Raw genomic sequence first — 23,756 nt, 5'->3', positions numbered from 1 at the left:
AGACACACTGTCAATGTTTGTATCCACAAATATACATATTTTTTGTCATGAGTTACTTTGAGGATATGAGGGGAAATTTGCAGCTGTCTCAATGACTTGACATTTGTCACAACGACAAGGTTTTTACAATCCAGACCGTAATTGCTACCTTGGCTAGCTGTACCTCTCACCAAATGGGTTGTGAGAATTGCTGGTGACACAAACGGCTGCTATCAGAACCGATTCCATTGGGGTCTGACCTTGATCAATCGTGCTGCAACCCAAGTCACAGTCACTTTGTATCATTTTATAGTATAAATCAGATTGTACGCTTGTGGGGCTATGGCGTGATTGCATCTGTAGAACAGGGGGGACAGAATTTGTAAATGAACCCAAGGGAGTTGTATTCCATTCTACTCAACTGGAGCTCACAAACTTTGTTCTTCATGGTTGAGCCTGAGCCAGCTTCCAGTTGTGTATTGGCAACATGACTAACGTTTGTCACATGTTGTTTGCCCTCTTATCTTCTCCCCAGAGGAAGGAGCATGTGTGCTTGGAGTATTTCTTTCCTTCGGGAGTTACGTTCCTCAAATCCCCTATTGCGTGTAGAAATCGTGCCTTTATCATCATTAGCTTTTATCATCTCTCTGAACCTTGAAATTTGATGGAATCTGAATAGCTGACCATCATTGGAAAAGCTCAGCCTTGTTGGGTGTGAATGGTTTGTGAAATTGTGGCAATGCAGGCAGCAACCATTTGAAGAGGTGTAATACCAACTTTTTTGTGATTGTTGAATCCATTTTTTGTACTGCGAGCTTGCAGGGGAATATGTTTCTCTGTGCTAAATGATAATATAGTTAATTAATTGTAGCTACCGCTGGAATAGCTGAAAGCAATCATCCCTTTCCCTTGCATGTTACAGTTTGTCTAAGTTGCTCAATAACTTACTGTAGCCAGATCAGGTGGGTTAACTCAGCCCTGCTTCACCTCGGTTAACTTAATCCCTTCAATTGCATTTGATTTTTTTATTTATTTTTTTTTTTATTAGATAGCAAGTTAGCTTCTAATAGAGGTGTCAGACTGACAGGCATTGATGCCATCTCGATGCAAGATGAAGCATTGTAATGGTGATGATAAAAGTCTTTCCATCCTGAGGAGCTGCCAGGATGTTTTCCTGTTTCATTTCCAGAATGAGATGACTGTTTTGTGTTTAAGAGCTGAGGCTTGATCCAGATCATTCACATCAAGGGCAATTACTCTGGGAATGATAATAAGCATCGCACTCGGCCTCCACTGAGATTCCCAGTAACGATGCCACTGACAGCGAAAGTGTAAGCTAGTTAGCAAAATAAAATAAAGGCCACAACAGCTGTTTGGTTGAAGACATAATACTTTCCTGAGGATAAGCCTTATCTCTAAATAAAGAGAAATAAATCCACGGTTTGGGTGCTTATTAAAAGCAGCTTTATTTTCCCCAGTGGAAAACTTGGTTGTGTCACTGAACTGCACGCAGAAACACGCTTTTTGAGAAAAACAGAAACTTTCTGCAAGTGTGTTTGTTTCACCAAACCCCTTTTGCTGTGAGACAAAACCAGTTGAAACTTTTTGGCCAGCTCTGCTGCTGGGGGCTCGGGCTGTTTCGCCTTCCATCGTACAGGTGCCGTGGGGCACACGCTGGGGCACACATTAGTCCTGCAGAGACCCCGGAGCATTTCCCTGACTCTGCATCTTTGATGTTTGGGGCTTCAGCCCCAAGGCAAGGAGCCCTCTGCCTGGCTCCTCGTTGGCTACGGCTGTCCCCCCCACAGTTGCCCTTCCATCTTCCCACCCCAGTGGTGACGGTGCATTTTGGCTGCAATTAGTACAGCTTGGATTTCATTAAGTAAATGGCCGTTGAAAAGCTTTCAGTGTTGGGACAAACCCAATAGAAACATGTATATTATCCAACAGAGGATGTTCTCAATTTCTTTGGCCAGAAACTGAAATTCTTACCTAAGATTTTCAAAACTCTGTAAGAAGTTTGACCTTCCCCATCCCTCAGCCAGCTCTGAAAATCACAGCCGGTGATGTTTTACTAGACTTGCAGTACTGACTTAATAGCTCTTTAGTTATTAGAGAATAAATGTTCATGTTCTACAAGTTTAAATTATATTAAAAACCTTTATTAGCACGCCTTGGCAAAATCCACTTCTGGCTAGCTTTCTGGCCTTGGATTAGGCCATTCTTGTGGTTTCCTAATGACATGCTACAAAAGGGATATACTTTATGAGAATCTGGTGCCAGGTTTTGCATGTATTAAGAGGCATTTGCCATTTGTTCATAGTGCTGCAGAGTGAAACAAAAAAAAAATTGAAAAAAATCAGAGTTACACCTTGCATTCATCTGGCTTGGTTTTCATTGTACATGGCCTTTTATATATTTTTTTTATATATTTTTTTTTATATTATATATATTTTAATATTATCCGGTCTCCGTGAATTACTGGTGGCAGCTCAGTTCTGGCATGTAACAGTGCTGTTACCAAAGTTACTCTCTGTTGTCTTTTATTTTCCAAACTTCCCTTAGCAATTTTGGCAAGGATGTCTCAATGAAAGAAGAACTCCTCTCGGCCACGTAATGGGTTTCCCCGCAGCTGGGAGCAGAACTAGGCCAGTGGGGCAGCCCATTTTTGTGAAGGCAACTCTTGGTACCATGGGCAAAATGTCTCAGAAGTTTCTTTCCCATGAGACTGGACGATGCGCGGGCAGGGCCGGGGTGTGATTCAGCTGTTTGGTTTGTTTTCCCCTCTTGTCATCTGTTTATTTGCTTTGCCACCGACGAGTCCGCCTCTTTTTCCTTCTGCTGATACTGTGTGTTAGTGTGAAAAGCGGCTGGGGCAAAGCACCCGATGGGTGGGAGGAAGTGTGTGCGGTGGGAAAATGGGGCTGGGAAGAAGGTCTGGGACTTGAGTAACCTTTCTTAGGTGTCTTTCCATTGTAAGAGTTGTTTGTTGCAAAGGTGTGATTTTTCGATAGCAAGAAGTGGGTTGCAGTGGATTTGACCCGATGCTCTCGTTCTTTCCGCAGTGGGGAAGCCTCACAAGTGCAACTACTGCGGCCGGAGCTACAAGCAGCGCAGTTCGCTGGAGGAGCACAAGGAACGCTGCCACAACTATCTGCAGAACGTCAGTATGGAGGCTGCCGGGCAGGTCATGAGTCACCATGGTGGGTGGAAACCGCCTTTTGAGGTCTCTTGGACTTGGAGCATCTCTTGCGGGTTGTTTTGCTTTTTTTTTTTTTTTCTGTCTGTTTTTCTTCCTTCCTTTCAGCTTTGCATCATTTCCATCTTACAGATTGCCGATGTTCAGATAGGCAGGAGGAGAAAAGATGGGCTAAAATCCTTGCTCTGTCCAATTTAACAGCACTGGGTTTGCTGATTATTTTTTTTCTAAAGTCAGTATTTCACTTTTTAGTATGTATAAATATGCAGACGTGAAAATAAAGCAGTCACCTGTGCGAAGTTACCCTAAAAGTGATCTAAGCCATGTATAAAATGTAGGATTCCCCTCCCCTTCCTTTCTGATAGGGACTGATAATTATAAGACATAAGGATGGTGGATGTATTGAAGTCATTATTTCTACTCCCTATAATATTATCTTATATCCCCAAAAAAGGGAGGGATAGATATAAAAATCTCCAGGCCAGAATTGAATTCAAGACTGTTGATGAAAGTAATTATAACCAAAAAAAAAAAAAATTGTTTATATGCATTTACATGCGTTAGTATTAATATGTTAAGTAACACTGCATGTGTTAATGTACATAAAGACTGAAGATTGCCAAAAAGATTGTTGAAAGCGGGAAATGTCAAACTCCCTGAATTTGCTTTCAAAATTTTCTGTAGCTATTAGTATGGATAATGAGCATAATATCTCAGACTGCAGGCTTTTGTAGGCTTATCTGTAGCACTAAATGGTAGCTGTCCAAAAATTGTTATAATTTCATTCAAAATTAGCGTTTCAGAAGCTCTTCTAAAACTGAACATCTTTTAACTTTTAAAACTTGTCCTTAGATATTTGGTACTTGAAGTATTTAAGATTTCTTACCAATCAGAAAATATAAAAATTATATGTTTTCCATTTTGATTAAAAATGGCCTTAATACCTAAGAGTACCAAAAAGTTAGATTGTAGGTAAAAGAAAAGGCAAAAGAACGTTTCCTCTTTTTTTTTTTTTTTCCGTTTTTCATTGTTGAGTGGAGTCACATGGCTTCATTTGGAAATTAATTGTGTATAAGTTCTGAAAGGTCATTTCTAAAAACCTAAAAATACAAGCTGAAATAAAATCTATTCAGCATTTCTAACGTGGGCTATTTTTGGTGGGGAAAAAAAAAACCACCTAAGAAATTTTAGAGTATTTTTCCATGAACAATTTAATCCTATAAAGGCATTCTAAATGTGTTTAATGTGTATGGCCAAAATGTTCGTACAGCTCTATTAAGTAATTACTGTCTTAGTAGACACCCTGGAGACTAAAATCGACATTTAAAATGTAATGGATAACTTTAAAGACATTGAAGTTAGGGATTATCTGCTTTGGGCCTGACTTTACACTTGTAAAAGTCAGCGAAAAGACAGATTTCAGGGCTTGGCCATTTGCAGGTACCTGTTGTGTGCGTGGGCTGTTAGATGGAGCACTGGGTGATTGTTGGAGCTGATAGTAGGATTTTAATCACTGACTCCACTGCCAACAAAACACACGCTCTTCACTCTGCAAAGGTGTGACTGTCTTATTAACCAGCTGGGTGAGGATTTCCGTCGGAATAGCAGTAGGTTGATAGAGTTATGACAGCCAGGATGTTTCAGAGATCACGTTGTGGAGGATCTTCCCAAATTCCACTCAACTTCTGGGTTTATTATTCAGTTATTTATTAAAATTGGCTTTACTCTTGTCGATAGTATGCTTCTGAGGAAATCTAAAGCTTTTTCTAAGCTGCTTAATGCTATGACAAGAAGGGGAAGTCCTTAACCTTGTCTACCCAAAGAAGCTGGCATGGTTGACCTTGCATTGATTTTTCTACCAACTGCAGTTAAACCAGTGCAAACCCCATGCGGACAGTTCTTTTATTTACAGCTTGACTGACTTTGCTTGGGCTTAAAATAGAAATGTTCACACAACCACTTTACTTTTCTCAACCAAATTAGCTTAAAACAGCACTTTGAATTCAACCAGTGCCTTTTTCTCCTCTGGGCAAATATGCCTATATCTCCCATGGTGAACGTTTAAGGGATGTCTGATCCACTGTCTTCATTGCGCTGTTTAGCGAGGGCATAGCGAGGACAGGCAGCAACAGGGAGCTCCAAATTCAGCTGGAACCAGTAATAAATCCCATCTCACATCCCAGCGTCACTCCTCCCCGTGAAGCTCAGCATGGGAGTGAGGGTCATGAGCACCACCCTGTAGAGGTCTGCAGCAAAGTCCTTTCTCCTGGGACTATAAAGACACCAGGGAACTGTATATAAATCATTACTCAGCTTAAAGTTAGGTCTTAGTCTAACCCCGAAACGTGTATTCATTTCCTTCTCTCCCGTGTCACACGTGGAAGGCTATTCCTGAGGCTGAGTGAGTGTGTGCTTTGGAGATTTTGATCAGCAGTTTATTTTGCATCACATTGGGGTTAAGTTTTCCTGACTCTGTTTCCAAATACTTTTAAAGTATTTTGATCTTGCTGAGTGTTTTGAAGCCTCTGAATGCATTTTGGTGTGACTCCTGGTCACAATTTCACTGTTATGCACGGAACAGGTAGAGGTGGGGATTTTCTGATCCCTGCCAGCACCCTGCTTTAAGCACACGGGTGGCTGTGCTGGGTCTCAACCAACATGGCCAATGTTTAACATCGGTCTAAATTATTTCTGCAGAGATTAATTGTTCCGGAAAACTGGAGGCAGCCCCTAGAGAGTTTGGATTTTTTTCAAGCATTGTGCTCAAGTTGCTCAGTTTATAGGCACGCTACAGACATCTACTTGGGTGCTTTTGCCTTGGCCTGATGAGGCCTTTTATTTCAATTATATTTGTCTTGCAGATGACTAGATCACCTGACTAAAGCCACAAGGGGAAGCAAGAGGAGGGGAAGGAGGGCTAGTTTCGGTGCGTGGGTAGGAACGTACAAGTCCCTGGGTCTCTCTCCATCCTCCCTCCAGCAGGGTGCTGGTTGCTTGCTGAGCTGCCCCTCCATGTGGCTGGGTCCTGTCCCCTGCTCAGCACCACAGCAGCTGCAAGAGACCTGCCATGACTTTGTTGTTGGCAGTTCTCAGCTAAGCAGTGCTGGCCCCAAAGGTAGAAATTAGTCTACAGTCTCTTAGCTAGCGGTGTATTGGGGGGTGACAAAAGTCACAGTCTGTCAATGCCAAGAACATGAGCTTTGTGGGAACAAACAGGGACAAACATTGAAGGCTAGCTAGGGTTTACACCTGGTTGTACGTTCTTTTCCATGTCCGCAAAGCAAAAGGTCCAGGGAAATTCTTGAAGTGGAGCAGAGAAGGATGCTCTTTTTACGAGGAGGAGGAGAAAGAAGCCTGGTCCCAGGCTGTGTGAGGCTCAAAGGGCAGCTTTTGTGTGTAAAACACACAATGGCCTCGTGTCCTTCCCTCTTACGTAGTTGCTTAAAACATCGTTAAAATGCTGGTCCCACAGGAGACTTCACACCAGGGGCCATGAGAATATTTCCTAAAATTTCTCTGCGCACACACACTTTTTAAATAGCAATATTGTGAGCTTAGGAAAGGAAATTGAGGTTGATGGAGTAATACTAATTTATACCAGCTGAGGCTTAGCCCAGTGTCTGTTGTCCGCACACAAAAGTATTTATCAGCAAAACACACACTGGCTAATTTTTTTACTTCTTTTCTGCCCTATTCTTTCCTCACTGGAACAGCATAAACTTTTTTAATAGCGTGTGCGGTTTCTTACAAATTAAGAAGCAGAACCTAAAAGGTCACCACTTTGAGCACTATGGTTGAAAGACCAATGTCTTCAGGAAAATAAAGGCTTTGTTCTGAAGACCGTCCAGGTATTTGTATTGAGGCTTTGGGCTTAGAAACAACATTTGGTGGTAACTGAGATTGAAGACATTAAAAATGTCAGAGATGGTGAACGTTTGCATGGGCAGTCCAGGAGCGCACCCTGAGAGATGATTAAGAACGTCCCGGAACAGAAACGTACTCAAGTGTGGGCTTTTCATGGCCTCGACGCTTGATTTTTAGAATAAAAAAGCCTTCCTGAGCTGAGACCGTAAGTTCACAGCATAAAATGAGTTGCTGTATCAAAGCTAGTTATAACACGTCAGCTGTTCGCTACCTCCCACTACCAAGGTAATGAAGTACAATGAAATACAACAAAAAAGGAATTGTATTTACTGCAGAGTAAATGTCTACACATGAGCTTCTACCACAGAGCAGTTGATTTGTGATAAACTGTTGGTTGTGTCTGAGCAGTTTGTTTATCCCCTTTTTATTTTGTGGGGGCTTTTTGCCTTTTTTTTTTTTTTTTTTTTTTAAAAAAAAAAGGCAGGCTGGGCTATTTGTCCTTGTGTATTTTTAAATTGAAATTAAAATTAATGTATCTAGAATTGACTTTAGCTTAACTCTTTGAGTTTCTAAAATGTGACATCTCACCTGTTTGGTCCAGTTTTACATGCAATTTAAATGGTTTCAGAAAGGAGGCTATTTCCATCTCTCTCTTCTCCCAGGGAATCTATGTAACAAAACACATTCTGGCAACTTATTCCCTTCGTAACACAAATATTGGTGTGATTCAGTGATTGTGTTGCGGAAGAGCCGTGCCCTGGAGTATGGAGTTGAGTTCTGAGGTGGGAAAAAGAGCTTGCAGCAGGAAAGAGAGACAAGAAAATGCTTTTCTTGGTGAAGATTTTACTTTCAACAGAAGTCCAAGCAGAATTCTTGCCTGACTTAGAGAAGATGTCTTTTTTAGCACTGTTCATTTTTCATGGAAGAAAGGTTTCAAATTCCATCTAGTAAATTTTACATGCATATGCCCAACAATAGAATTATTTAATTATTACTTAATTGTTGTAAGACATACAAATGTCATTACATTTGGGGCTTAATCAGAGGGCTAGTCAAGTCATCAGGAGGTTTTCAACTGCTTTTCTGGGCAGGTACAGTCCTACAAAGCCAGGATACCTTTAGGAAGTCTTCCGAGGGGGGATATAGAGAACTCTGAGCCTCCCTAGGTGCTCACCACCAGCCTCGTGTGTCCTGTACACCAATGTCGGGAAGTTCTTGAAGTGGCACTTACACGCGGACCTGGCCCGTCGTGGTAAGGACATGTATTGCCCCTGAGTAGGGCTCTAGGGTTTCACGCAGAGCGTGTGTGCCTGTCCGTGCATATGCTGATTTTTGGTAAGCCGAAAGGACAGTCAGACGCCAGGTTCCAGTGAAGATCAACAGACGTAATCTTTCCTTTCTTCGAAAATCTCCTCGGTAAATACTTGAGTAGAACTAGAGCAGATAGCTCCTGACAAAGCGCAGTGTTTAAATAACCTTAAAAATTTAGCCTGAGCTATTGAAGTATTCCAGACCTCCCAGTCTGCACTAGGCGTTAATTAGGTCACTCGAACACTGCATCCCATTTTGTTGCAACATTAGATTCATTTCATATTTATGCTTTTTCCTCCTCTCTTTCACTGATGCCAGCAGGACTGTCTTGTAAATGAGAAACCATTGTGTTTCTCAGGGGGAGCATCCTGTACAAATAAAAAAGCAGCAGAGTAAATCATTTTATAGCATATGGTAGATTCGAAGCCTCAAAGTACTCAGCTTTCCATAGCAGCCGAGGCACAAATGGAATCAAATGAATAAATTGCCATGTTTTCTTATTATGAATGTCTGAATTGAGAAGTTCACCTGAGCAGATACTCTCTTTTGTAATTGCCTGGTATTTGCTCTTCCTTACTAGAAAGAAGGCGAAGACAAGGCTTTTATCACTCCATTTTTCATATACTATGTGCTAGCAAACAGCCGCGTGTTTAAGAACAGGGGAGTGATTATTCCATGTTAGGATGCTGAAGGTAGTAAATTTATATGGGAAGGAAAGTGGGCTGGTGGCGTTCATTTATGGCACAGTTTCAGGGAGAAGGTATCCGTGACACGAAAGGCTGCTACGGGGAGAGACCAGAGGAGGACCAGCAGAAGATGTGGGTTTCACTCCTCTGCTACCTCTGCAATACCACCCGTAGCTTCTCTGGAAGGTCTCTCTAATACAGAGAATGCAATGGGTTGCTTGCAGTTTATAAATTGTAGAAACTCTTTGCAAGATCATCCCAGTCTCTATTTCTCTGCCGTCCTTTCTTCTCCTCAAATCATTTTTTACACCTCAGCCATCCCATCAGCACACAGAGTACTGGGTGATCCTTCTTAGGTTTCTCTTGCTCTCTGATGACAATGAATGCGGGACATTTAGGTCGTGTATTAAATTCATGACAGCAGAGCCGTGGGAAGAGCTCCACATGGAATCACGCTTTTGACATATATTGCAAATGACTCGGACTCTTTGAGCCTGGTTGGCAGCATGATACCACTGACCCTTCTCGGTGTTTATAAGAGGATGTTCAACAAAAACGGAGTACTCTGTAGGTACATAGTGATTAGCTGTGTCGACAAGTGACATAAAACCCTGTGTGAGTCGGTCGCTGCCCTGGTCGGTAGCCCCTGCGTTTCCTATACTTCTTTTACTCTAGCACCTTATTCCCTAACCCAACAAGGAACAGAGAGTGAAATGAGTAAAGACAGAAGGGGTCATTAATTTGTTGTTATTGTCTCAAAGACAATGGGTGAGCATTCCCCTATCGTAGTTAGCACAGGAATGTTCCCTGCTGATCCCAAAAATGATCCCAGACACAGAAGAATTGCATTCGCTGGTTGTTAGGGATAAAATATTACTGAAAAAATTAATGGTTTCTGCGACTGATTCTGAAGGGAATTTCCATATGATGTTAATCCTGTAATTCCAGTACAGCATTTGTTGATTTCACAATCTCGCTTATGGAAAGAGGAAACACGCTTTAACAAGTATATTCTTCATTCTGGAAGCCTTTGTCTTGGAGAAGACACAGCCAGGCCCAGGGAACACAAGTCATCAATGCCTTGTATGTTTTTTTAGTCATTGAGATTAGCACGAAAAGAGAATAAGAACGGTAAGCATGCCATATGATAAGTGTGAAGTTAACGGAATACACGAAGAATGATAACTAAAAAGTTATGTTGGCAACAAGTGAGCATACCGAAGGGAGAATAACAGAAAATGTGATCTACAGAGTGAGTTTTCAAGTCTCCCCTCCTCACTGGGGATCTTGAGTATTCAGAGCAAAACAAGTCCTTTCAGAAATGCTTCAAGTTGGGATTCTGCTAAAGAAGACAGTCCCAGAGAGAGACACTTTGAAAACGTGTCTCTGCTTAAAGGTAGTTGCTGTCTGGGTGCCCAGTGTGTTCCTGCACCTTGCTTTATTTTGCCTTGCACTTGTTGCACGATCAGCAGGGCTCAAATGATTTGTGTTGTCTTGTGAAGTGTAGACCAGACTTGTCTGATACAATTTTTTGGTTTTATGTAGTACCTCCTATGGAAGATTGTAAGGAACAAGAGCCTGTGATGGACAACAATATTTCTCTGGTGCCTTTTGAGAGACCTGCTGTTATAGAGAAGCTGACAAGCAACATGGGAAAGCGTAAAAGCTCCACCCCACAGAAGTTTGTGGGTAAGCTTGAAATACGCCTTTTATTATTCTTAGTGCATAGGTATAGGTTACTTGTAATTTGTAATAGGCAAAAGAACAAGGGGAGAATTAGCACTCTCAGGACTTGATTGTGTTGCGGGGGGACAATGGTGGAAATGATTAAACCAAAGAAATCCTGAAAATTATTGAATTAATTTTACCAACCCAGAGAATTCAAAAGTGAGGTCCCCCACATCATGAAAATGGCTTATAAAATCTTGAGCTTTTTACTGTGCCTTAAGGCTGGTTAGCTTTTTTTTTAACTTTTCTCTGTCCCTTTTGAGATTTAGACTTGTCATCCTTCCTTCTCCATGCCCCAGCAAATAAAAACTAAGACTCTCATATAATTATCTGTCTCCATATGTGTGTGTTAAAAACAAACAAACAAACAAACAAAAAACCACGTATCTCAAGACTTGTAACTTGTATTAAATTCTTGAGAGTTGGCAACAACTGGTCTGATAATACCGGCATGAGGAAGTAAAATCACATCACTTGTGTTGGAAGCAGCGCTTGCTGCATGTGCAGCATTCTGCACACAATAAACTTACTAACGCATGAATATAAAACAGGATTGGCCCAGAATCCCAGGCCTAGAATTCATATTTTGCTTTGTATCTTGACAAATTGAAATTGTTCGGCTTGTAACAGGAGACAGTGTGGGGGATTTTACTTGGTTTGAGCTGTAGCGTAAAGCTTCTTTTTACTGCTACTGAGGCAGTGCAGAACTTCTTAGGGGAATTACTTGTGGTAAGTGTATGTGGTTGGACTCCAAAGTCACGTAATACGCCATTTTCCGCACTCACTCCCTGGAAGGACAGTTGTATGGATTTTAAGGGTGTCCTATACTTACTCTGCCTACACAGAGGACACTTAGGGAGAGAGGATCAGAGAGTGTAAGCAATTAACACAGACATTTAGAAAAGTCATTGCCCCTCAGCTAAATGCAGATTCAGCTGGATTTGTTAAATCACCACTGAAGGTGGTTTTAAGCTAACCCACATGGTTTTGAATGGTAGGGGGCTGGCAGCATGCAGCAGCTCACCTGGGGGACACCGACACACTGACCTGGCTGCTCTCGGTCATCTGCCCGTTCCCAAATATCGGTGCTAAGCCAAGGTTAGGTCAGGAACCATCCAACCCACAGGAGGAATGCTGGGAGGCATCAGTATTTTCTATACTGTTATTAGCCCTTCTGAGATAAAAGCTTAATTCTTAGACTGTTGTTTTAAGAGCGGTCTGAAATGGATTACTGTGCAGCTGATAGGAGCTGGGGGAGTTCTGCTCTGATTTAATTTACTGCTGTGACAATAGTTGGGGTTGAAGAGGGTGGAAATGGGAGCAGGACTCTCTACCGACCAGCCAAACACAGCTTTATGAGATTGTAAACGTGGCCACATCACAGCAGGTTTCCCTAGTGTTGTCTCAGCAAGTGCTGTACTTTCTTGCAGGTTGTGATCAGCAGTGAAATAATTAACCACGCTGACACTTCAACTGGTGTGTCCAGACCTCAGAAACATTACAGCCTCAAAAAAACCAAAGGCAGTTCACACCTCTTGCTCTTTTTTCCCCCAGGTGGTCCACAGACTTGAACAGAATTGCGTTTGCGATACCTCTCAGATTATCTTTGCAGGGGCTGGAGGCTTTATCTGAGAGGGCTGGAGACCTCACTCCCTTCCCTTAACCTCTGGTGTGCCCCCGCCTGCTCCCCAAGCGGTGCAGTCTACTGATTGCAAGTGTACCTTTCACCTGAGGCAACCCGCTTTTGGGATGGTATAAGTCGAATCAATTTTTGGAAGCTACAGACGATGGTCTCTTTCTTTAGACCAGGAAGGTTATTTTACGTCTCCACTCACATGTAATTAACCATATGTCGTTACTGTCTTCAGGGACAAATTTCTGATTGGAAATCCTTGCCTGAGATACGCCTAGCAGTTCAGTATTATTCTCTTTGGTAGGGTGTACTACTTTGTTGTTAGATAAACCTGTTTCTTCTGCAGGTGAAACGGATCATTTTGGTATTCCGTTATTCTGGGGCTAGGAATTCAGGGTTTCACGTCACATGCAGCTTTTCATCCAGATCCAGCTGTAGGGAAAAGTGTCCTCTTTCATATTTACTATATCTTACTTTTCTGATCTTTCATGGCATCACAGTGTTTGAATTGAAAACCAGAAGTCTCCGCTTTGCTACCTTTCTTTTTTTCACCATTCTTTTTTTCACCATGACCTCACTTTTCTTCCTGTTTTCTCCCCAATGAAATATCGTTCAACTCTATCAGGAACAACTTGTAATGGTTCCTGTGCATACTGCAAGTGTGGCACCTGTCCAAAACAACTTAATGGTGTTTATGAGAAGGTCATGTAAGCATAAGCTAAAATCTTTTGCATGCTACATCTATCAATGCTTTACGGCTCTTTCTGATCAGCAGTCTCCAAGGGACCTTGGTTATGGACCACAGTCTCTACTCTGGCTGAAATTTTGGGAGGAAAGGAAGCAGCATACAGCAAATTGAGCTCACTTCTGCGTGAGAGACTTGGTTTTGTAGCTGCTATTGAGGTACTAATCTTGCCAAACCTGCTGAAATAGCAGAGGCAGAAAGTATTAAGTTCTGATGCGCAGGAGTCTGAGTACTTGGGTTTGCCTCTGCTGCAACGCCACGGAGAAGCCGACACTAGTGCAATTGTACACAACCATTTTCAGGCCAATCACATGAAGCAGATTCACGTATTTTCCGTTTGAACGTGGTGCTCACTCTCAGAGAGTGTCACCGAGGTTAAGATCTGGCAGGATACAAAAGGAGACATTCATGTGGCTTACGATAAGACCCCGGTTGTTATAGTAAAATTAAAAATACACAGGCATCCCAGAACAGATGAAGATCAACTGGCTTCAAAATTAGAGTGGACTTCTACTTGATAGGGGTCAGGAAGAAATTTACCCAGTGTGAATTCTGCAGCTGCTTTCTCCAAGGTTTCTTGCAGCTTTCTCCTAAGTGTCCAGTGTTGCAGTTCCTTTAGATACTTGACGAGGTGGACTAAAGGTATCACAGGACAGCTGTCTGTGTGCTTCAGTCTAGCTTCAAATACCTGTTTTGGGGTTTTTTGGAATGCTATATGATAAGGTGACCACAACAGAGAATGTTTCTTCTTTTACTTCCCTAATGTAGGGTGAGAATAAATAGAATTTAAGCATAATTTTGCATGAAAATTCAAAATTACAAATCCATTTAGTTAGTTTTAAGTACAGTTTGGCTAAAGAGACACTAAAATTGAAAACCACGTTGGACTGGTTTGTTAATGTTTCTTCCGAGCTCTGTGTTTTATGCCCTTTCCTCCCCATGTTATCATTTATTTTACTTTTTTATGTCACACTCCATTTCTAAGGCTCTGACATCTTGGGAACTGATTCATAATTAAAGGAATAAATAATTCAGGTCACTGGCAATTTACAGTTTTCTCTGCTGTCTGTGGAGGAGTAACTAAGCGGGGAAGATAAAAGGAATCAAAATAAGGTTTGCGTCATTCATCCAAGCATTCCGTAAAGAATAGGTATCATGTCTTGATCTGTGCAGCCTACGAAGGACAGTAGGTTTGGAGGCTGGATCACACTCTCACCAGAGCCAGCTCTTTGTCTGAACACAGGAACGATACAGGTGGCCAGAGCAGGTGACAGGGACCAGTGGACTTTTCCCACCGTGCCCAAGACGCCCCGTGCCTCCTAGAGCTCTCCTCCAGTCCCACTTTGGCCCCACCTGGGAAGGAGCCACCTCCCATTAAAGACTTGTCCATCCTGTCAGTGGCAGCACAGACAAGCCAGCCCACAGCAGAAGTACTGACAGGACGATGTTTGATGGCAAGACTCATCCTTAGATCACGTTAGATTACAACGGCCATCGTTGTAGCACTGTTTGCTTCTTCTTTCCTTCCCTGTATGGAATGTATATGTCTGGAATGAATCATTATAGTGAAAAATAAAATGCTGAGTGATAGCTATGTCGAAATGTACTAATGCTGTTTGGAACAGATTTGGGATTACGGTTCTGTTTCTCTCTTATGGTGGTTTATACACATTTTGTTCCAAGCAATTTTGGCAAAAGGTGATACAAGATTCTTGAGTTTTTTAATTCTTGGATAGCCAAACCAGTTGTATGTAGTGAGTCCTTGAATTTATTAGCTTACATTATTGAAGAAAAGTCTGGGTTTATGTACCGAGGCAGTGAAAAGTAACAAAGACAATGAAAACCAAGCACAATTATCAGACTTTGTAAAATCAGCTCCAAAAGTTAACTGTTAGCTAGCTAATATTTATGTGTGAACACATACGAGCATATGTACATTTTGTATCTTACACATATAGTTGTGTATATAACCTTTTCTATTTGAAAAGAAGAATTATTGTATAAACTTTCCCCGTACTTGCACTGTAAAGCCATCATTGGAAAAGCGGTGCTGCTGAGCTGAGCCCCAACGTAAGTAGTTGTAAATTGAACTTCAAAGGAGAGCTGCAATACGCAACGTGCCCTGTGACTAGCAGAATTTACCAGCGTGTGGTTCCAGTTTCGCATCTCTGTAATGCCATGGATTTCAAAAGGTTACAAGGATGTTAATTTGGATTCACGTAGTGATGAATCAGATGGCTTCCTTATCATTATATATTAATTTATCCTGTCTCAATGAAAGTTACTTTTGCCTTTTACCAAATGAAACTAAGCTATGTGGTTTCTCTATTTTGTTTTCTTTCCTAAATAGACACTGAGGAGTGTATGTCTTTTTTTTTTTTCTCTGTCCAAAACTTTGGGGTAGGATTATTTTTTTTTTTTTTTTGAGGGGGTGAGCTATAAAAATACTCTGGCCTGAACACAAGGCAGCAGGTCAGCCCCCTGTATACTCCTGTTACTTGCTCCATTCTGTAGCCGTATGCAGTCATTTTATATTTTGCCTGCTGGTTGAAGGTTTTACATATTGTGGCTCTAAAGCTGTTAGGTCCCCCCCGTACCAGCCCTCTGTACCTGCTGGTTAAATTTTTTACCATGCAGCCCTGTTGTAAGGTATGTATGGGGCACCTCGGAGCGTGAGGGGCATGTGGTACTGCCCCCTTTAATTTTCGAAGAATACGTCTAATGGTATAAACTGGCGGAGCTTCATTGACCGCGGTGGTTTGATCCCATTTTCTGCCAGTTAACATGTATCTCCTAACTTGAAGCACGGGCACAGTCAGGCCCAGCGGAAGGTTTGGAATTGGTCCGGAGGTCGCCGCAGCCACACGCTTCACACAGAATTATAAAAAAGGCTGTTAGTGGGGTTGCTGTTTTACCCACGTCAGGACTGAAATTTTGTAGGAGTTCAGTGAACAAGTAGAAGGAGGCTAACTTTGGACTCAGGAATGAATTTCACCCGAAGTCAGGGATTTTCTCTCCCTCCCCACCCCTTTTCCAGTGGAACCTTGGAGTGATTACATTGATTTTTCTCATTCCTTTGCTCTTGTTCCTTAGGTGAAAAGCTCATGAGATTTGGCTATCCAGATATTCCCTTTGATATGAACCTAACCTATGAGAAGGAGGCTGAGCTGATGCAGTCTCACATGATGGACCAAGCCATCAACAATGCAATCACCTACCTTGGAGCTGAGGCACTTCACCCCCTGATGCAGCACACACCAAGCACAATTGCAGAGGTGGCCCCGGTCATCAGCTCAGCTTACGCTCAGGTCTATCATCCTAACAGGATAGAAAGGCCCATTAGCAGGGAAACAGCTGACAGTCACGAGAACAACATGGATGGCCCGATCTCCCTCATCAGACCAAAGAGTCGAACCCAGGATAGAGAGGGCTCCCCCAGCAATAGCTGCCTGGATTCTACTGACTCAGAGAGCAGCCACGAAGACCGCCAGTCCTACCAAGGAAACTCTGCCTTAAATCCCAAGAGAAAGCCAAGCCCGGCTTATATGAAGGAGGACGCCAAGGCTTTGGATGCCACAAAAGCTTCTAAGGGCTCTTTAAAGGATATCTACAAGGTCATCAACGGAGAAGGGGAGCAGATCAGGGCTTTCAAGTGCGAGCACTGTCGCGTCCTTTTCCTGGACCATGTCATGTACACCATCCACATGGGCTGCCACGGCTACCGGGACCCGCTAGAGTGCAACATCTGTGGCTACCGAAGCCAGGACCGCTATGAGTTCTCGTCGCACATAGTCCGAGGGGAGCACACATTCCACTAGGCCTTCTCATCCAAAGGGGACTCGTATGAAGTAGAAGAACTGCACATGAAGAAATACTGCACTTACAATCCCACTTTTCCTCAGACATTGAGATGCCTATTTTGTTGTTGTTGCTGTTGTTGTTGTTGCTGTTGTTTAATTATTATTATTAACCTTATTTTTTTGTGGACCCAACCTCATTTGCTCTGCCCAGCTTAAGAATGGAAAGAAGGAAGGGAAGGGATAAAAGAGGGGTTTGTTGTTGCCGTCACTTTCTGGTGAGTGACCCGCCTCACGTTCTGTGGGAAATGAAAGGCAGTCCGTTTCCGTCTGTCAGCTGTACATCGTGTCCTTTTTTTGAATATCGCTCAACCCTGCTAGGTGCTTCAAAGTCCCGATGAGATGCCACTCATTTTCAATTTCAGACAAATAGGTAGAAACATTTCAGAGGAGAGCTTTTTCCAAATCTGTAGGTAAGGCGTGGGGTTTTGGTAGCTGGAGAAGGGCGGGGGGGGACTTTATTCTGCAGAATGAACAATTATTTTTGAAGCAAAACTGTTAGGGATTTAGGAGCACGAATCAAAGTCGATATTCCTTTCAAAATTACTTTCTAGGGTGAGCTGTTTTCCTGGGTTCAGTGTCTATTGCCCCTCTAGAATGTATTAAAAAACAAAAAAAAAAAAAAAAAAGAAATGTATGTCTTAACACTGTACCACATCGCAGCAGTTTAGTTTCATAAGTCTGAGGGCCTTCTGTGGTAAGTCTGAGGCTTTGTATTTTTATTTTCCTTAACTTATGAAGCACCTTTTTTAGAACTGTTGATTTGCTGTTACTCCATGCCTATGTGTTGACTCACTGGCTTCTTAGAGACCCTTGGGAGCCTTATGTCTTTAGTTGCACCCTATGTTTTAAGAAATAGCATTTAGAAATAACATTTAAAACTTGCTTCTAGGACAGTAAGTGGCCTAGGAGTGGGTGAGAGTCTGTAGTTTACTCAAGAGGTTCTGCTGCTCTTCTGAAATAATTTCGATTTAAAATTACGGATTTTAAAATGGCAGAAGTACTAGTAGCAAAGTGTTCTTTAAATATAGGTATATATAGATATATAATTATATGAATACTTTCTCATTCTGTTATCACAGTGTTAACCTCTTGGCAGCAGCCTAAACTAAGACTTGCAGCTGGGAAACGGCTGGGAGCCAGCTCCTGGGCCAGCATTAATCCTCTTAGCTCCATTGCATTTAATGGAACAACCCCAACTACTTCAGCTACATCAGCATCCGAGCCTTGACCGTTTCTCCTCTTGTTGACATCTTATTTGCTAATTTGCTGAACCAGGGACTTCCTTTTGGTTTTAAGTCATCGATTCTGCTTTAATTTAGGGGTGGAAGTGTTTGCAAGTTTTGGTGGATAGCCTTTGCTCTTGGAGAGCAGAGAAGCCCGGCAAACAAACAGGTCATGTATGACCTTCCCTACTTCTTCAGAAAGTGATACATGGAGGTGCAGGTGCTGGGCTTTGATTTAGATCTGCAGATTGAATTTTTATTCCTAATTTATTAATTTCACTGCAGGGAAAACAAGTGGGGAAACAAACTCCAGAGCAAGTCCTTGAACTACAGACTGGACAAGAAAAAAACCCCACCAATCTGTTTCGTTCCCTTTCTTTCTCTCCCAATAAATAACAAAGCCAGCAACCACCCAGCAAGTTGCAGGTTGTATCAGTAAAAACTGGGCTTAAACCTACGTGACAGATTGCCATTGAAACCCAACTGTTTGTACCAATCACAATTGAAATGTTGTTGTTTGGCAACAAGAGCACAGCTTGAGAATGGAAAGATCTGCATGGGTTTAACCCCCTCTGTGCACGCCGGCTCCGTGCGCTTGGTGAGACCTTTTCCAACGTATGAAGTTACTAAAGTACAAAAGAGAGAGCAAGATCAGGCCATAATGAATTCCCATCTGCTCGCTTCAATCTGCGTACTCGACGCATATGCCAGTTTGCTGTTCGTTTTGAGGGTATTGGGTTTTTTCTTCTTCTCTTCCTAGACCTGGAGCATTTGAAAGTAGGAGCTGAGTGGTATTGATTGAAATCTTTTTATGGTGACATTCTTGGCAGCTAGAACCTGTGTTTAGAAAGGATACAGTAGATCATGGCCAGATTACCTGATGACTGCTTCCCAGCACTGAAATGCTATTAAGTAGGAGCTGGTAAAGTATTGCAGTAGCCTATTAATTATAATACAATATGGAGAGAAATGTCATCTTGTGTAATGTGAGAGCCATCGAGGCTGGGAATATACGGGCTTTGGAGAGACAGATTTAAAGACCTATTCCCAACATTGTTCTTAATGTCATTGGGTTCTTCCCCCTCCTCCTTTCTTTGTCCTAATGTAAAGGAAACTCAGGCAAATCAACCGCTGCCGTCCTCCGGACCATTCTCATTTTTTGTGCTTGGTGCAATCAGAGGAGTTTGTGCTGGAGAAGAAGGGGGAGATGCTGGAGGGCATCGCTTTTATCCCGTATGGCTGATTCTCTGCAGCTAGGAAGGTTGGGTTAGGAGGCAGCCAGCCATGTTCTGCATCAGGATGTGCTTGGAAATTGAGAAACGGGGGGTTGCTTTTACAGCGTGCCACCAAAAAAAAAAAAAGCAGTTATGATTTCTGCTGAGGCAGGGAAAGGTGTTTTAAGAGCAATGTGCAAAGGGAAAGGTGGTGGGCCTGAAGGTCACACGGCTTGCATGGGCCTCCACAAAGACACGCAGCTGAGCCAGAGTTGCCGGCAATCCCTTTCAGTCTCTGGGGGACTCTGTTCTCCTCTCTGCGGTCAGTGGGAAGAACGTGGCCTGTGGTTTCTTGGAATAGTTAGCACTAGGGAAAAAGTGTTAAAAAATTCCACCTGCGTTTGAGAAAGCACTGTAATACAGGAAAGGCAGAGAATCTCTTGTGTATCCACAAATAAGTTGGCTGCAGTTCGTTAGTTTGCACTTTCATTCACTGACGATTCATTGATACCTCCTATAGTGTATATTATGTGGGCGTTTAAAAGATCAGATGGGGAGCCTCAGTGGTTTGTATCTGCCTTCAGTTAAGCCCAACCTCTCGTTCCAATGGTAGCGTGGAAGCTCTGTATGTCAGCGCTGCCGTGTCCTGGTGTCACAGGGAGCTGGGGAGGCAGTGGGGGGACACGCTGCTTTAGCTGTCTTCCAAAAACGGCATTTTTTGGAGAGCGAGAAGCTGAGGAGTTGCATTAATTTTTATTATCAGTGTTCTTTGCTGAACACTCACTGGAGTTTTTCATCCTAGAGCTAGGGAAAGGAGAAAGATGAAATTCAGTTCAAATTTTGAACAAAGTTTTGGACTTGCATTCACTTCCTACTGAAAATTATTGGAGGGCTTTATATAAAGCCGTTTGCCGCTACACGCAGGTGTGCAAAATGAGGCCTCGGAGATATTTTTTTTTTTTTTTTTTTTTGCTTGCTTGCCCTCTGCAGATTTCTAAGAAAAGCTCTTGAGTTTTGTCAAGTTCATTAGTCATTCACAGTGTACTAGGAATTTCAGTAGATAATCCTTGGCCTTGCGGATCCATTTGTTTTAAGTATTTGGTGTTGGAAATTGAACCTGGCTGACTTTTATTGGACTTGCTTGAAATTCTTGGAATCAGGTTTCCAGTTAAAAACATGCGTTTGCAAATTTAGCATTGGCTTCCAGTGAGCATTCCCCATTTTCATTAAAAAAAAAAAAAAAAAAAAAGCCATTTCTGCACACATCCCTGCCAGTAAATCCTTGCGCTTCGTTTTACATCAAAAATGGCAAGACTCTGACTCAATTTAGAGTATTGCAAACCTATTAATTGAAATAGAAGTGCAACTGCTTCTTCTGCTCTTGGTATGATCCATGTTCTTGGAGCAAAGGGCATTATCTATATATCTGCTGTTAGGGCCAATGAATTTTACAGCCCCCTCTCTTTCGCAGGTGGTTAGGAGTGCACATCAAAATATATAGCATTTTTCAGTAAAGCCAGCTCTTTTCTCAGTAACTTATGGGATTAAAACAATTTTATTCTCCTTAAAAAGTGCGTCCATCTGTGATGGGATGTGAAAGGTGTCTAGGCATTAACATCTATTGCTCTGCGCTAGAGGGGAAGAATTGGAAGTTGTTAATTGGCCTGATTTTTGGGGGGTTTAATGGTGGTAGTTTCTATGATGTGGGGACACAGCTCACATGTGGAGCTAAAGTATATTTAGTAAAAGGGGAAGAAATTCTCAGTTTTAAGAGTTTCCAGATTTCTTTCTGGTTACGAGGGTATTCCTGCATTGGGGCTGTCAGGCAGAGGAGGCCAGGAATTAATCCAAACGCTTCCAAACTGGCCTTTAATAGGACATTGTTACTGTTGTCCAGGTCCTGAGCTGGCTTTTTCATATTCGACAGAACCCAGACAGCAGGCACTCCTTCCTCCGGAGAGAAACTTCGGAGATAATTTAGGGAAAGGTGCTTATTTCAGCCAAGGGCAGGAGCCGCAGTAATACAGTTCCTTTGCTAGATAATATTTCTTTCCTAAACTCTCGCTGCGCATTATCATGTGTCGGGGAGGGAGAAGGGAGGCTGCACCGGGACCCGAGTTGCCTAAACGCAGTGTGGGATTTTAGGAAAAGTGTGATGAAATTGACTTTGAATGCTAGAAATGTGCATCTTAGCTTGGCTTAGCATCATTTAAAATCAGAAGTGGCTGGTAGTAATGGCCTGCGGTCTAGGGAAGCTGGGGATTTTGAGAAAGTATATTTATATATATGGTATCATATAATTAGATACATGCTTTATTGTATATGTGCCTTTTTCAAATGCATTTTGGAAGTTCGTGATGTCGTTCATGATATCCTCCCGTACCTTTTCGAAATGCAGGACAAAACCCAACCCAAAGCTCTGATCCCTTCTCCGGCGGCGTGGCGAGGCAGATCCCGCTCCTCTCCCGCACCCTCCTAGGCACCCTGACCCCGGGCGAGGGCCACCCTAGTGCTTTGCTGTGGGGTTTCCTGGGCTCAGCTGGCTTTTAGGAGCAGGAAGGGCTGAAAATTACCCAAGCAAAGTGCATTCCAGCCAGAGCTGGTCTCGGAGCTGGTGCCGACCAACACGGCGTGCCCAGAGCGGCCCCGAGTCTTGCTGTAGAAGCCCCCCGGCTGCACTGTGCCCCACTCCTCGTCCCCGCCGCAGCTTTAAGTAAATCCTGCTTGAAAATGGACTTTGCTGCGCTTGTAAGTTCCCACGGAGGAACGAGAGCAGACTTTAAAGCATCAGCTGCTTGCTTCAACCTGGAAAAAGAAATCCAGCGAGAACAAAAGTCCTCTGGAAATGGTTTGCGGGTTTGACTGTCGTGGTGCTGCCGCCCTAATGACTGACCTAGAGATGAGAGAAACCCATCGGTAGGAGGTGTTATTGGCAGGAGGGGGGGACGGTTATTAGCTGGAACGCTTTGGTGAGAAGCGCAGTCTTGTTTCGGTACTTTCCTGGCAGGTTGGTGACCTAGTTTCAGATCTGCTTATTTACCCGGCGTGGCTGCAGCGGGTCAGGCTCAGCCATGGAGCCCCTGGCAGGGGAGAATTCCTGCCCAGCAGCCCCCTGCAGCCCCACGGCTCCTCGCTGGGGTCAGGGCCGCGGCCATCACAGGGAGCAAGTGGCAGGAGGAATTAGGAATTGGGTAGAAAAGAGGCAGAATTTGCTTCATGGTAAATATATTTCTTTTTATCCCGTTAAGAGTTGTCCTGCAGTATAGGCCCAGGAGAACGTCCCTGGTTTCTAATGTAGGCTCCTGCAGCCATGCCTGGAAGCGCGGGATTTCTGTCCTCCTCCTCCCCTGAGGCGGACGCGGGACAGGCAGGAGGAGGTGGTGTGCTGACATCTTGCTGTGCTGCACGCTTGGTAGGCCAAGTAACATTAAAAATTGTATTTATTTAAATCGTTCAGCTTTTCAGTTGATCATGCAGACAAGCATTCCTAGTTCCTGTTTGCTTCCAGCCTTCGGGAAGGTGGTTCTCGGTATGAGGTGGATCCTCATTTGGGAGGATGACTGCCCATGCTCTCTCCTTCTATAAAAACTTTTCCTTTCCATACAAATCATGGGACCTAATTAATCTATGGACAGAAATGACCATTTCGACAGACTTACATTGCTGTAGTAAAGCCTAATATTATTTACAGTTACAAAAAAAGAAATAATACTGTGATATATTTACTAGCAGCAAGTATTTTAACAGAGTGATGACGAAGTTAATGGAATCATGTCCTGAGAGTGGCTGGCATGGTGTGTGCTCTGTTGGGAGACCCAACACTTGGGCTGATGCTGCTCCTTCCTGTGGCGGGTGTCACCTCAGGCCACGGCGCTGCAGCCCGGTAAAACATTTGGGCGTGCGGTGGCTCCTGCCGTCCCTTTGCTTTGATCTGGAAGCGCACAGGATCTTTGCAGTTAACCGCGTGCTTAATAATTACCCTCCTTTGCCAGATCAGGGACTTACTTGCGAATTGGTGGGGCAACGGCAGCTCTGGGTAGGTCTGGCTCGTCGGCACCGGGTGCCGGGGCTCTGCGGCCGAGGCGACTTCGCTTACGTTTGTGTAGTAGCCTTAATCCCTTGCAGCGGGTGGTACGTGAATACTGGCAGCCTCTCGTCTGTGTTATCCATCCCGGATAAAATACGGGCGCCTCCCGCAAGGTGTAGTTGGAGCGCAGGACTCGGTTACTGGCACAGCGAGGCCAGTTTGCAGTAAATTGGGCCATTTAGTTTTACCTCAAGTGACATCGAATAAGAAAAGCTTCTTGAAGGGGT

The 23,756-nt window shown here is 43.2% G+C and overlaps 1 protein-coding gene across 13 annotated transcripts in view; it reads left to right on the top strand.

Moving 5' to 3' along the window:
• The window catches only part of IKZF2 (IKAROS family zinc finger 2), a 117,871-nt gene extending 94,720 nt beyond the window's left edge, over positions 1 to 23,151 (top strand). For 11 of the 13 annotated variants that reach the window (XM_054209300.1, XM_054209297.1, XM_054209292.1 and 8 more), the window contains 3 exons: positions 3,045 to 3,182; positions 10,585 to 10,728; positions 16,239 to 23,151. In XM_054209300.1, coding sequence (XP_054065275.1) covers positions 3,045 to 3,182; positions 10,585 to 10,728; positions 16,239 to 16,963 — 1,007 coding nt within the window. In that variant the 3' untranslated portion in view covers positions 16,964 to 23,151. The remainder of the gene's footprint in view (positions 1 to 3,044; positions 3,183 to 10,584; positions 10,729 to 16,238) is intronic. The other 2 variants (XM_054209299.1, XM_054209298.1) reach the window with 1 other exon arrangement.
• The last annotated feature ends 605 nt before the right edge of the window (positions 23,152 to 23,756 follow it).

Source organism: Rissa tridactyla, chromosome 7, assembly GCF_028500815.1.
Source record: "Rissa tridactyla isolate bRisTri1 chromosome 7, bRisTri1.patW.cur.20221130, whole genome shotgun sequence".
Classification (NCBI taxonomy): Eukaryota; Metazoa; Chordata; class Aves; order Charadriiformes; family Laridae; genus Rissa; species Rissa tridactyla.
The sequence above is the reverse complement of the archived record's forward strand: the minus strand, read 5'-3'. Positions and strand labels throughout refer to the sequence as shown.